General features: G+C 39.3%; 1 protein-coding gene across 1 annotated transcript; it reads left to right on the forward strand.

Annotated features, from left to right (window-relative positions):
* Positions 1–8,809: 8,809 nt before the first annotated feature.
* On the forward strand, positions 8,810–11,157 carry LOC119794148 (complement C1q-like protein 3). The gene is made up of 2 exons (XM_038301522.1): positions 8,810–9,430; positions 9,816–11,157. Exons 1-2 carry the CDS (start codon positions 8,810–8,812, stop codon positions 9,993–9,995), a joined length of 801 nt encoding a protein of 266 aa, XP_038157450.1. The 3' UTR covers positions 9,996–11,157.
* The last annotated feature ends 1,456 nt before the right edge of the window (positions 11,158–12,613 follow it).

The following is a 12,613-nucleotide window of genomic DNA, read 5'->3' on the forward strand; positions in this document are numbered from 1 at the left end:
AAAACCACACAATTCTACATGGAGACTTACAACAGGTATTTGACTTAAAATCTAGCATTCCCGTTAGCAAAACTGGAAGAATTAACTTCGTTGAACAGGTTTTTGTTTAGATGCTACGATTAAAGTCTTTGCTTTCTGATGTCTGACCTCAACAAGTAATTTTTATCCATAAATCTGCCCCTCACTGGTATATCTGATCAATTCACTGGTGAGTGCATATATTTTTACATGAATGTATGAGTTTTCCTGTCTATTTTAAAGTTCTTTATTATTATTCCAGAAAATAAAAATAAAATCCCCAAATAAATAATAAATACAAGCTAATGTTCATTAGATGGAAAGGTCTGATTTGAGTTATACCTGTGTGAGGCATAAGCTCCAAATCTATTTTGATTCTGTGTGGTTATAATCTATCTAATCTGAATTGATTATTTTCTAAGTCCACACAAGGACATCCCTCCCACACTGGTAATTGAAATATGAAAAGACCCATTGACACAAGGACATGCACTCAGATTGTTAGCTGGTCTGATGGAATTAAATAATGAAATTAAATAACACAATCACACCTTGATTTTTGCTTGAATGTCCCACCAAGGACAACTGTGATTGCTTCTCCGTCTAAAACGCGGGGCGGGAGCAGCTTTGAGTGGGCTGTGTGGAAACACACGCTGTTACCACCTCCTGCTGTGCTCAACGCCCGAGTCCAGCTTTTTCTCTGGCTTTTTCAGTGGATTCAAAAAAAGAAATAAACAGCCAGATTCAGAGTGAGCAGAACGGGAAAAATACTGAGGCATGGCACACATGGTGTGTTATCGGTGGATAAACACCCGGGTCGCATAATGTTTCTGTTCATACTCCTGGCTGTTAATGAGAGGTCCATTCACTCTCCTTTCATTCACCACTTAAGTTCCTTGACAAAACCTGTCTCAGCTTTGATTGTCATATCCACATCTGAACCGCACTTAGCCAATCTGACCAGGCTACATTAAGGTCATACATATTTCATGCCCTATCCCACTTATCTGACAAAGCTTTTCCTTTTTTCCTCCTTTTTTCCTCGCAAACTGAAATCACACCTCATATTTTATTAGACTCTCGTAGAGCTTTCGCTCCGTGGTCAGATGGGCTGTATGTTTTATTCATGTTCTCTGAACATCTGCTTGTCTGGGTGTCAGAAAAATCATCAGACTCCCGGTGGACTCCTGCCTGACTGGTTGTAAATGAACTTTGAAGCTGAGACTCAAAACAACCTGTCAGGGCTCTCCCCCACCAGAGGAAACTCTCGACACAGTGAGCCATGTAACGAAGATCCTGCACTGGACAGCCAGTGATGGAAATGAGCTCCGGACAAGCCGTAAGTTGCTGCTTTTCCAGCTAATTGCAATATTTAGAAACTGATTCAGTTGTGTGAAAGTGCAAATAGCATTTATCACAAGTTGATTTTGTTTATCTTCCCACAGCTTTTGGTGAGTTTTGACACTGTTGTTCATGCTGGCTCCTGGTCGACAAGTCTCCCTGAGTCACTGGAGGTTTGTGCCAACTGGAGGGAAGGAGCCTGACCACTAACAAGTGCTCACTGACTCATAGCCGCCACAGTATGTCCTACTGTGTTTGTGCATGAGTGACTGTGTACCAGAGTTTTATATACTGTCCACTTATATACTTGTCTATGTATCACGCTTCCCACAGAAAATGTGTCTGTTTAGAAATGTTAATGAGTCTTAGCTTACATGCACTGCCCTTTAAACTTGCAAACACCTGTAAAACTTAGTTAAATCTCCTCTGACATTATACTGACTAACTGCGGCTAGTTGCGTTATACGTTAAAGGACAAATACCATGGCTTGAAAAGGTTTCCTCACAGTTTGATTATTTTCACAACACTCAAAACAATTATTAATCAGGTTTGAAGACAAACATAAAGAAAGAATTATAGAGGAACAAGATACACGACTTTCATTGGTTACCACTAATAAAGTAAATAAAGAAATGTGTGGCATGCGTTTGTGTCCATCTGTCTTCACTCTGATCCTCTAGACAAAAAACTTTGGGAAAAACATGCTGTGGACTAATGAGGCAGAAGAGAAGCTTTTTAAAGTAAAGATGCTTTAAACTTGGCATTTTTACTTCTGTCAAATATGGTGAAGGTTATGTAATGATCTGTGACAAACACTGCCAGTTAAGGACCTTGGAGAGTTGCTGTAAATCATAAACTATTACTGATGCTTTGGGATTTGGCCGATAGCGATGTTGACCCGATACAATATTAGCATAAACCATGCATACTATTGTAATTACTTTTTTTGTACAGTAGAATGTTAGAAATGGCTTCAATAAGTGATGTTACTAAAACAGAGAACAAAGGTCAACATCAAAAGGTATGAGAACAAATGACCCAAGAAAAATTAACCAATGAGGTACAGAAAATTGAAACAGAAGCAGAGTGTTTCTATCAGCATGAAATATCAGATTTTACCTGCAGGCGGGTATAATCCGATATTAGCTTTTTGGCAAACATCTGGTCGATATCCGATATCGATTTCAGATTGTGACATCTCTTACATCAAGTGCACTTGAGTTGAGTTGCAAGCTTGTCCGGGAGGAAAATTTCTTGCAAGTCAGTGACTCGATGCAATCAGCTGGTTTTCCTGGCTTTAAACTTTTAACCAGTCCGAGTTCATTGTCTCTGTAAAGTGCCTGGAGATGACGTGGGTTGTGAATTTGCGCTATTTAAATAAACTGAATTGAAACTGAACTGAATTGAGTTATCAGAGTCACACCAGCAAGTACACCTCTGATTGGCTAGAATAAATTAGTCAGGGTTTTGAACTTGGTCAAAGCCTCAGCCTGAGATTAGGATGGTGTAGCTGCAGTTTAGTCAGACTGGTCAAGTTCAAAAACATCTCAGTGTGATTCTTTAAACTAAATGAACATCTGGAGTAGCCTAGTCATAATCTGGACATGAATCAGATTGAAAGGTTGTGACATTACCTTTAGCAGGACGTTCACACATAAAACCCTTGAATGTTGAGGAAGTATATAATTTCAAAAAAAAAAAAAAAGGAAAAACAAAACTTCCTCCAAAGCTATGTAATACAGTTTTATGTCTACCTTATCTTAATTTATCTTTGTCTGACATGAAAATTTGTAAAAATCTGTGAACAATATAGGTGTAGTATGCTGGAAGAAATCTGATTTTGATTAACAACAACGTTAAGTTACAATAACTATGTGGATCAAACACAGCTATGCATTATGATGTTACCAGATAACCATGAACCCATTCAATCTCTGGGTAAATACATAGAAGAAATCAGTGCATGTATGTGCCAAAATTTTCTTCAGCAAAGCTACAGTACCCACCGCTCAGTGGTGCAGTGGGTAGCACTGCTGCCTTGCAGCAGGAAGGTATGGGTTCAATTCTTCTGCATGCAGTTTGCATGTTCTCCCTGAGCATGCGTGGGTTCTCTCCGGGTACTCCGGCTTCCTCCCACAGTCCAAAAACATGACTGTTAGGTTAATTGGCTTCTCTAAAGTTCTCCTTAGGTGTGTGTGTGAATGGTTGTTTGTCTCTGTGTTACCCTGCGATGGACTGGCAACCTGTCCAGGGTGTACCCCACCTCTCGCCCATAGATTAGTATTTATGCTGTCCATGTGTGTATTTTGGTGGTTCATGGCCAGCACCCCTCGTGACCCCACTTGAGATTAAGCGTGTTAGAAAATGGATGGATGGAATTAAAACAAAAGTTAAGTAATAATTTCTGGACCGAAGGAGGATCATTTAAAAGTTAATGCCCAGCTTCAGCTAATAAAGCTAGAAAACTCCAATAAGGCTCAAGATCTGGGAGTATTTATGGACTCAGGCCTGAACTTTTAAAGGCAAATAAAGACTGTAATAATGCTTACCTTAAGTTGCCTAAAGAAAATCTACAGGATAGCAGGACAACTTTCTCAGCAGGATCTTGAAAAACGAAATAATAGTGAAATACTAATCAACTTTGTCTTCACAGGTTTCCTTAAAAAGTTGATCAGACAGCTGCAGTGGATTCGGAATGTTGCTACCTGCTTCCTCATTATATATAACTATTACTATTGCTACACTCACTGCCTGTATCTCAGAGAATATACTTTAAAATGCTTATTTTAATCTATAAACCATTAATGGCTCTGCACCAAAATACACACATTGACAAAACTTTGCCGCCCCACTTTCATGAAAAAAAACCCACAATGGTCACAGAAATAACTTGAATCTGGCAAAAGTAATAATAAATAAAATGAACAAATGAAAGTCAGACATAGAATGCTTTTAAAAGATAAAGGAATAAAACCTACCTGGACAAAAATGATGTTACCTCAAGAAACAATGAAAAGAATTGTCACCAAGGAGGCACATTAAATCAAGGTGTATCAATTAATTAGCATCACAGGTATCTACAACCTTGTAATCAGTTATTTGGTCTATATGTGGGGGCTGCAGGTAGTCAATGAGCTGTTTGGTTACATGGTGTGTATCACACTCAACACGGACCAAAAGAAGTGAAGGAAAGAGTTATCTCAAGAGATCATGAGGAAAATTATAGACAAATATGTATGAAAGGAAGGATAATATGAATGTTAACAAAAGAGCCCAGAAAAACTTCTAGAGATTAAAAGTGAACTTCAAGCTCCAGGAATATGAGAGTCAGGTCACATTATCTGTCATTGTTTGTGCCTAAATGAATTCCATGGGAGACGACCAAGGAGAACACCATTGTTGAAAATAAACCATAAAAACATAGACTGGAATTTTCCCAGCTAAAAGTTGAAAGGATACAGAGCTTCTGGAAGAATATCCTATGGACAGATGAGGGAAACTTGAGCTTTTTGTCAAGGAACATCAGCTCTATGTTTACAAACAGTACAATAAGGCATATCAAGGAAAGAACATTGTTACTACTGTGAAACACAGAGGAAGCTCTGATATGTTTTGGGGCTGCTTTGCTTAATCTGGCACAGAGTGTCTGAATCTATGTAGGGTACAATGAAATCTCCAGACTATATAGAGAGAAATGGTCTGCCCAGGTTTAGAAGGCTTGGTCTCAGTCACAGGTTATGGGTCTTCAACAGGATAATGATCCAAAACACACAAGTAAAAACAGCCAAGAACAGCTTAGAGGAAAATATTGGACTATTTTGAAGGGGCCTTCTATGGGCCTTCTTCTGGCTCTAATCTACTCTGTATACCCAGAACCAAACATGGAGAAGCAGGTTTAAGTTCTTATGCTGCACTGATCTGGAACAAACTCCTTAAAAAATGTAAAAGTAATGAAACCCTAAAGCATGGAGGTATGGAAGAACATCTCAAGGCACTTCACAGAGGCAATTAAACCAGATCATACAATCACACTGGTTGAAAGGAAAACCAGCTGATTGCATTGAATCATTTACTGGAAGGCAATCCCTCACACCAAGCATGCTTGTAGCAACAGTGGAGAGGAAAACTTCCTTTTAACAGGAAGAAATCCCCAGCAGAACCAGGTTCGATGTGAGCAGCCTTCTTGCGAGGCCGACTGGGGTTCAAGGAGATTGAAGAACAAAAAGAAGCAGAGATGCATAAGTCAACTGTCAACCAGCTCCACAGGTGGCCCCGTCCAGGAAACACACAGCCAGGCAGACAAGCTCTGAGCCAGCTCCCTTATCAGAGGATGAAAGAGAACACATACATTTCAGTCAGAGAAACAGGACTACACTGAAAAACAGGCCAAGCTTGAACATCTATATACAAAGTTCTTGATGGCAGCAGGACAACTGATATTTCACTCCAGGATGGTGTCACAGACAAACAGGAACATACCAGGTGAAGTTTGAACTAACACATTTTGCAGAATGGGAGAATAGAGATAGAATAAAGCAGAATGATGTAAAAGGGGTCCCTATCTCCTCCAGCAGTCTAAGCCTATGGCAGCATTAACTATAGAGATAGCTCAGAGCCCCTCTAGCTATAAGCTTCATCAAAATGGAAAGTTTAAAGGCTACCATTAAAAGTAGACAGGGTGTTTACCTCATGGACTAAAACTGATAGTTGGTTCCACAGGAGAGGAGCCTGATAACTAAACGATCTGCATTCCATTCTACTTTTAGAAATTCTAGGAACCACTAGTAAACCTGCAGATTGAGAGCAAAGTGCTGTGTTAGGAACATAAGGAACAATCAGATCTCTGATATAAGATGGAGCTTGGCCATTTAAGGCTTTATATGTGAGAAGAAGGACTTTAAAATCTATTCTGGGTTTAACAGGAAGCCAATGGAGAGAAGCCAGGATAGAAGAGAAATATGATCTCTCTTTTAAATTTTCATCAGAACTCTGGCTGCAGCATTTTGGATCAGCTGAAGGCTTTTAACTACAGTTTGTGGACTTCCAGATAGTAAAGAATTACAATAGTCCAGCTTTGAAGTAACAAATGCATGGACTAGTTTCTCAGCATCACCCCTAGACAGGATATTTCTGATTTTTGCAAAATTCTCCAGATGAAAGAAGGAAATACTAGAAAGCTCATTGATATGGGATTTAAATTATAGGTCCTGATCAAAACTAACACAAATACCATGGTAATCCGAAGAAAGAAGAGTATAGGAGAATACCCAGGGCTCTGGGTAAATCAGAGAATCTCAGACCGTGGTTGGTAAACAGTAGAAAACAACAGCTTGTGTTACTTTGCCTGCCTAAAGTGGTACTTATTAACCGAAATTTAGAGCTAATCAACAAAAAAGGCACAGCTTTTCAAGCACATTCCATTTTTATTTTATTTTTTTTTAAAGAAAATGTCAAGGTTCCAAAATGTTCTTTAAAGAAGTCCATGTTCCTAAAACACAGCACTTCTAAAATACTGACTGAAGGCTGCTAAATCCAGACTCCAAATACCTCTGAGCTCTGAAATGGACATCAATCCTAACTACAGATTGTTTACTTGATATGTTAAAATTCCAGACTTGCTTCAATTAGCAATTTAAAACATAGCAACTAATTTCTTTATATATAAGAAAATCAAATGTCATACTGCTTGGGTCAAAGATTTAAAGATATCAACGTTTTCAAGAGGTCACATTGCTTTATTTTTCAAAAACCTTTATAAATACAGTTTCGTTGAATTTAAAGGTAAGAGTTGCAGATACATTTTGACCTTTGAGTAAAAACAAAATGATTCTTTTTAGAATTGCTCCAGTCCTGAGAAAAGTTATAGTTGCTATTGGCTAAAGGGAGTTTGAACAAACTATTTAAAGTTGGAGTGTCAACATAAGGCTTCATCTGAGCTTCCTGTTCAGCTTTTCTTTTTTTGTACATGAATTTTAAATCTGCAAAAAAGAAGCCTATTAGAGAAAATGCTACAATACCAAAAAGTCTCTTAAACAACCAAAAATAAACTGTGTAAATATCTATCAAGATATTTGCTCCAGGCATATTTATGACCAGAAAATGACTAGAATGCAAGAAAATCCAGATATGGTATCTAATAATTGCATAGGTTAAAATAGTTTTTAAAATGATTAATCAAAACCATGTAAATAATGTGAATAATGAGTAAAAATGTTTTTTTTTTTTAATGGCTGCATTTTTTTATATGCTTTTGTGCTTTCAGTTTGAAACCACCCTGCAAAACTCTTTAAGGGAGGAGAACAAAAACCTAATGAGAAGCTGGATGAGATCAATCAGGATGGAGGAGAGAGTGCAGAGGTATGGCTCTAACTGCTTGATTCTCTTAACCACTCAAACACATCTGAGAACAACCTACACAGTTTAATTTGGCCATTCCCAGAACTCTGATTATTTTCTTTCGCTGTAAATTCCTATTTTTGAAATTCTACTTCTGCAAAAATCAAAGCTCCCAGAAATCTATTCCAACTTCCATAAAATCATCAAACTACACAGACGTGTTCATATGTAAAGAGGGTATGAAAAGTCTGCACATCCTGGTTAAAATGATAAAATGTCAGTATTGGTGTTCCCATCACGCTGTTCACTATAACCTGTGCAAGCTCTTAATTCTAACTACTGGTTAATTAGGTTATGTTTACCAGCTTTCCTTGTAAACGACCCAACATTGGTTTCATCAGTATAAGGAGTCATCCTTCAAAGCCAGCTCCTACTGAATCCTCTCCTCTTTGCAGTGGCTCTATAGATTTTCCCCACATGATAAATTGGACAAAGGGAGCCACTGAGGTGTGACCTTTTGTCTTAAACGGACCTAATTAAGTTGCAGTTGTTTGGATAAGCCTTTATAAAACAGTGCTGGGTGGAGCTTAGAAATAATCAATTGGAAAAGTGATACATGTAAGATAAACATATCCTTTTACTTCACAGACTGAAAAAAAACTTTCTGCCTCTAAAAGTTTCTAAGTTGCATCAGTGTCTGTAAGTTGTTCATCCTCTTATTTGATTAAAGAATGGCACAGACGCGTCCCCATCCATCACCTCCACCCCTCCCCTCACTCTGGTATTCCAGGAAGGAGTAGCGCTTCATTTCGTGCCCATTTTCTCTCTGTTGCTCCGCGCTATAAGCAGAAACTTGAGGAAAGCTGCAGGCTTCCATGTCCGCGTCTTCCTGGAAGTCTTTTGGAGAAGTTAGAGATGAAGTTGGATCGATCCTGCAAGGCGTTCAAAGTTTTGGATGGTTTCTTTTAAGTGGGGTTTAAAGGACTTTTTCACCTGCAGAAGTCGGGGTACAATTCCACAGCGGGTGCAACTCTTTCTTCTGCAAATATTTCGCCCGCAATCAGGCTGGAAGACCATCCAATCGGAAGAACGCCGCGAATACGCAGGGCGCAAATGATCGCAACTGGTGTTTGCGGCGTGGCGCTGGTTCTGGTGCTGGTGGTGCTGATTCCGGTCATGGTGAACTCCGCCGGAACCCCTGCGCGATACGAGATGCTCGGATCGTGTCAGATGGTGTGCGACTCCCACGGGACCGCAACGGCGGCCACTGCGAAGGCGGCCAACCCGAACAAAGACAACCGCCTGGTGCAATCGCTGCCGACGTTCATCCAGGGTCCCCAAGGAGAGCCCGGGCGCGTTGGAAGGATGGGCCCCAGGGGTCCGGTCGGTGAGCCAGGGCCACCGGGACCGGTGGGTCCTCCAGGGGAAAGAGGACCACCTGGACCACCGGGTCCACCTGGGTTACCTGGAGCAAATGGACCAACAGGCGCCATCAGCGCAGCCACTTACAACACGGTACCAAAGATTGCGTTTTACGCAGGGCTGAAGAAGCAACACGAGGGCTATGAAGTTTTAAAATTCGACGACGTTGTCACAAACCTCGGCAATCACTATGATCCATCGACAGGAAAATTCACCTGTTCCATACCGGGGATTTACTTTTTCGTTTACCATGTGCTGATGCGAGGCGGGGATGGAACAAGCATGTGGGCCGACCTCTGCAAAAACAACCAGGTAGGTTCGAAACAGGGATTTAAACTAATTTTACCTGCAGAGACGCTGTGCGTAAAAACGCTGTAAGTGAAACTTTAAGTTTTACGCACGGATTCCAAAAGAGGACGCAAAAATAAACTCAAGAGTGAAGCTCGTGAAATGTTATATTTCATATAACTTTTAAATGCTCTGATTGATAAAATTGCATCTATTTGGATAGCCTATTATTATTAGGGATTGTTTAAATTTAACTTTATATTGCACGACTTTGGCTTTTACGCACAGCATCCATAAAAGAAAATGTCATGATGGAGCTAAAATCAAAGTGATAAACCATTCTAATCAGAATCGATTAATTTATAATAAATGTATGAATAAATATCATCAGTATAAAATCTTTTGCCAGGTGAGGGCCAGCGCCATCGCGCAGGACGCGGACCAAAACTACGACTATGCCAGCAACAGCGTTGTCCTCCACCTGGAGGCTGGAGATGAGATTTACATCAAGTTGGACGGAGGAAAGGCGCATGGCGGGAACAACAACAAGTACAGCACCTTCTCCGGCTTCATGCTGTACGCTGACTGAAGCACAGACTGCAGGGATGGATCCCTATCTCTTCATGTAAAGCTTGCTGTCACAGCTCCTGCTCAGTCCACTCGGGATATTAGAGACAGATAAAGCTCACCGTTTTGTTGAACATCATTCCAAGAGATTTGCAGAAAGTCCTGCAAAAGCAAAACTCTACTTTGCAGCAATGAGGGACCCCAGAGTGTAAAACACCAGTTTTCATTTTGTACAGCAAAGTCAAATCTATTTGTGTGGCTCGTGCGCTCTGACTGAACTATTGTAGGCTTTACAAATTAACTAACTTTAGCTGCTGTGTTAAAATCTACATTTTGCACTTAATCACAGATCCTTATATCCACATAACCACTAATCAGTCCAGTGTTGGTCTATTTCTGTGCTTTATTTATAGACAAAATGTCCAAGTTGTATGATTTGGGGTAAACGTAAAAAAATAAAGAAGAATCGTGATGCATGTTTATAAGACGTTGACATTTTAACACTGTGCAGCATCTAATGATGTGACGTTTATGAAGCACAAGTATATTGGCAAACTGGTCAGTGCACGTCATTCTTTCATGTGTGTGTGTCAACGTGGCATCTGGTTTAAGCAGCAGGGTAGCCTGGTTAGTCACCAACACTGACATATCTTTTCTAAAACTCTGAAACATTTATCAATCTGCTTGCTGAACTTTCAGCTTTCCTTGATCTGAAAACATCAGTTAAAATGTAAAATGAAATGATCTAGCTCTCTTTGTAAAGCCCTGACATGATTAATCCAACTTATGTACTTTTCATGGTGTGCACTCAGCTGTGGCCATCTCACCATTGATCATGTGTTGAAGTCACCCTGTGTGACCAGCTGTTCCCAGATGAGGGGAGGACGTGTCCTTCGTTTTGGCCGGCCCGCCAGCATTGTCCCACAGGCACACAGAGACACCCAATGAGGGTGGCACCGTGACATCTCATCTAACACAAGCCCATGGTGACGAGATCTGAGCAGCATACTGATTATGAGCGGGCTCATTTTTTCACCTGTCAGGGAACACCTTCACAGACATGTTTCAACTGGAGGAGGAGTGATGATGTTTAAATAAAAAAAAAGATAATTACCGTTGCACCATATGTGTGAGCACCTCTGCAGAGAATACATTAAAAGGGAAGAATATTTGGACCAATCAAATGTCTCCTTTAGTTAATGACTAATGTGTGATATAAAGCCGTTTTAATCAGATGTGCAATAAGCAGTTTTTTTTTCTGGACAACACGAACTTCTGTTATCTTTAAGGTCTGATTACAGATCATTTACAAAGCATTATTGTCCAGAGGACAACTACCGGTACGCACAAAAAAATGAAATAACAAAAAAAAGTGCAGGTCCTGCGGTAGTGGTAGTAAGATTAAATCCCAAATGAAATGTAAAAATACAAGCTTGTCACCAGCTAAGTATTTTTTTTTTTGTCATTACACTATCACAAGTACAGAGCAATGAAATTAACTCTCTGCACTGAACCCATCCCCTTGGGGAGCAGTGGGATACCACTGTGCGGCACCCAGGGAGCAGTGTGGGGTTAAGGGTTTGCTCAGGTACCCAGAGTGGCAGTCTGTGGGAGTGGGGCTTGAACTCACAGGGTTTCTGCGGGTCATTAAAGATCATTAAAAGTCATTCAATTATTATTTCTTAAATTAAGGCCTTAATTGGCATTAATTCATTAAATTTGATAATTGTGGCATTAAAATGCTTTGGAAAAGAAGCTTGAGGCAGAGAAAAGGCTAGAGAATGGGAAAAATGCAAATTTGAACCAAAGTGGTGGGAAAACGAGGAACTCAGGACATGGCTGCAGCCTGTCCACGGTGAAGATGACAAAAAATTTTGCCATGTGTAGGTGTATATATATATATATATATATATATATATATATATATATATATATATATATATATATATATATATATATATATATATATATATATATATATATATATATATATATGTGTATATATACATGCCATGTGTAGGTGTATATATATATATATATATATACACACACACACACAGAGATAAGTCATGGGTACTTGTTGATGGCATTAAGATTATTTCTAAGGGCATTAAAAAGCATTAAATAAGAGTTACTCATTCATGTATAAACCCTGACTCAGAACCTGAGGATTCCAATCTCCATGCCCTAACCACTAGGCAGCGACTCCGCTAAATATCAGAGCATTAGTCTATTTACTGGCTAAAAAAAGACAACAGATTTTTTATTACTTGATGAGCTGATCACCAATCAGAACTGACCAAGAAACATTTCCTGGTTCCAGTCTGTCCAATTGCTTTGCTTTGATTTTGAACAAATAAAGGCCAAAATGATAAAATAAAAAAGAAATAACGCAAGCTTAGATCACAAAGGTCAAAACTTCTTAATAAAGTGACAATAGTTTACTTGGAAGTGAAAGCAAATTGCTTTTCATAGAGATGAATCTCTAATTTAGACTCATTAAACTACCAAAGCAAAAAATATCTATACGGTATATAAATAAAAACAGAACAAATGAAAGAACCATTTTTGTGTTGTTCACATTTACTTTTTTATCATATACGTAAAAATTCTAAATATAAGTATGAATTAGGGATGCCA

The sequence above is a fragment of the Cyprinodon tularosa genome, unplaced genomic scaffold (genome assembly GCF_016077235.1).
Source record: "Cyprinodon tularosa strain WSP-4 unplaced genomic scaffold, ASM1607723v1 ctg47, whole genome shotgun sequence".
Taxonomy (NCBI): domain Eukaryota; kingdom Metazoa; phylum Chordata; class Actinopteri; order Cyprinodontiformes; family Cyprinodontidae; genus Cyprinodon; species Cyprinodon tularosa.

Coding starts and splice junctions, on each gene's coding strand:
- LOC119794148 (XM_038301522.1), top strand. CDS start 8,810: ATGATCGCAACTGGTGTTTGCGGCGTGGCGCTGGTTCTGGTGCTGGTG. Junction 9,431..9,815: donor ACCTCTGCAAAAACAACCAG/GTAGGTTCGAAA, acceptor ATCTTTTGCCAG/GTGAGGGCCAGCGCCATCGC.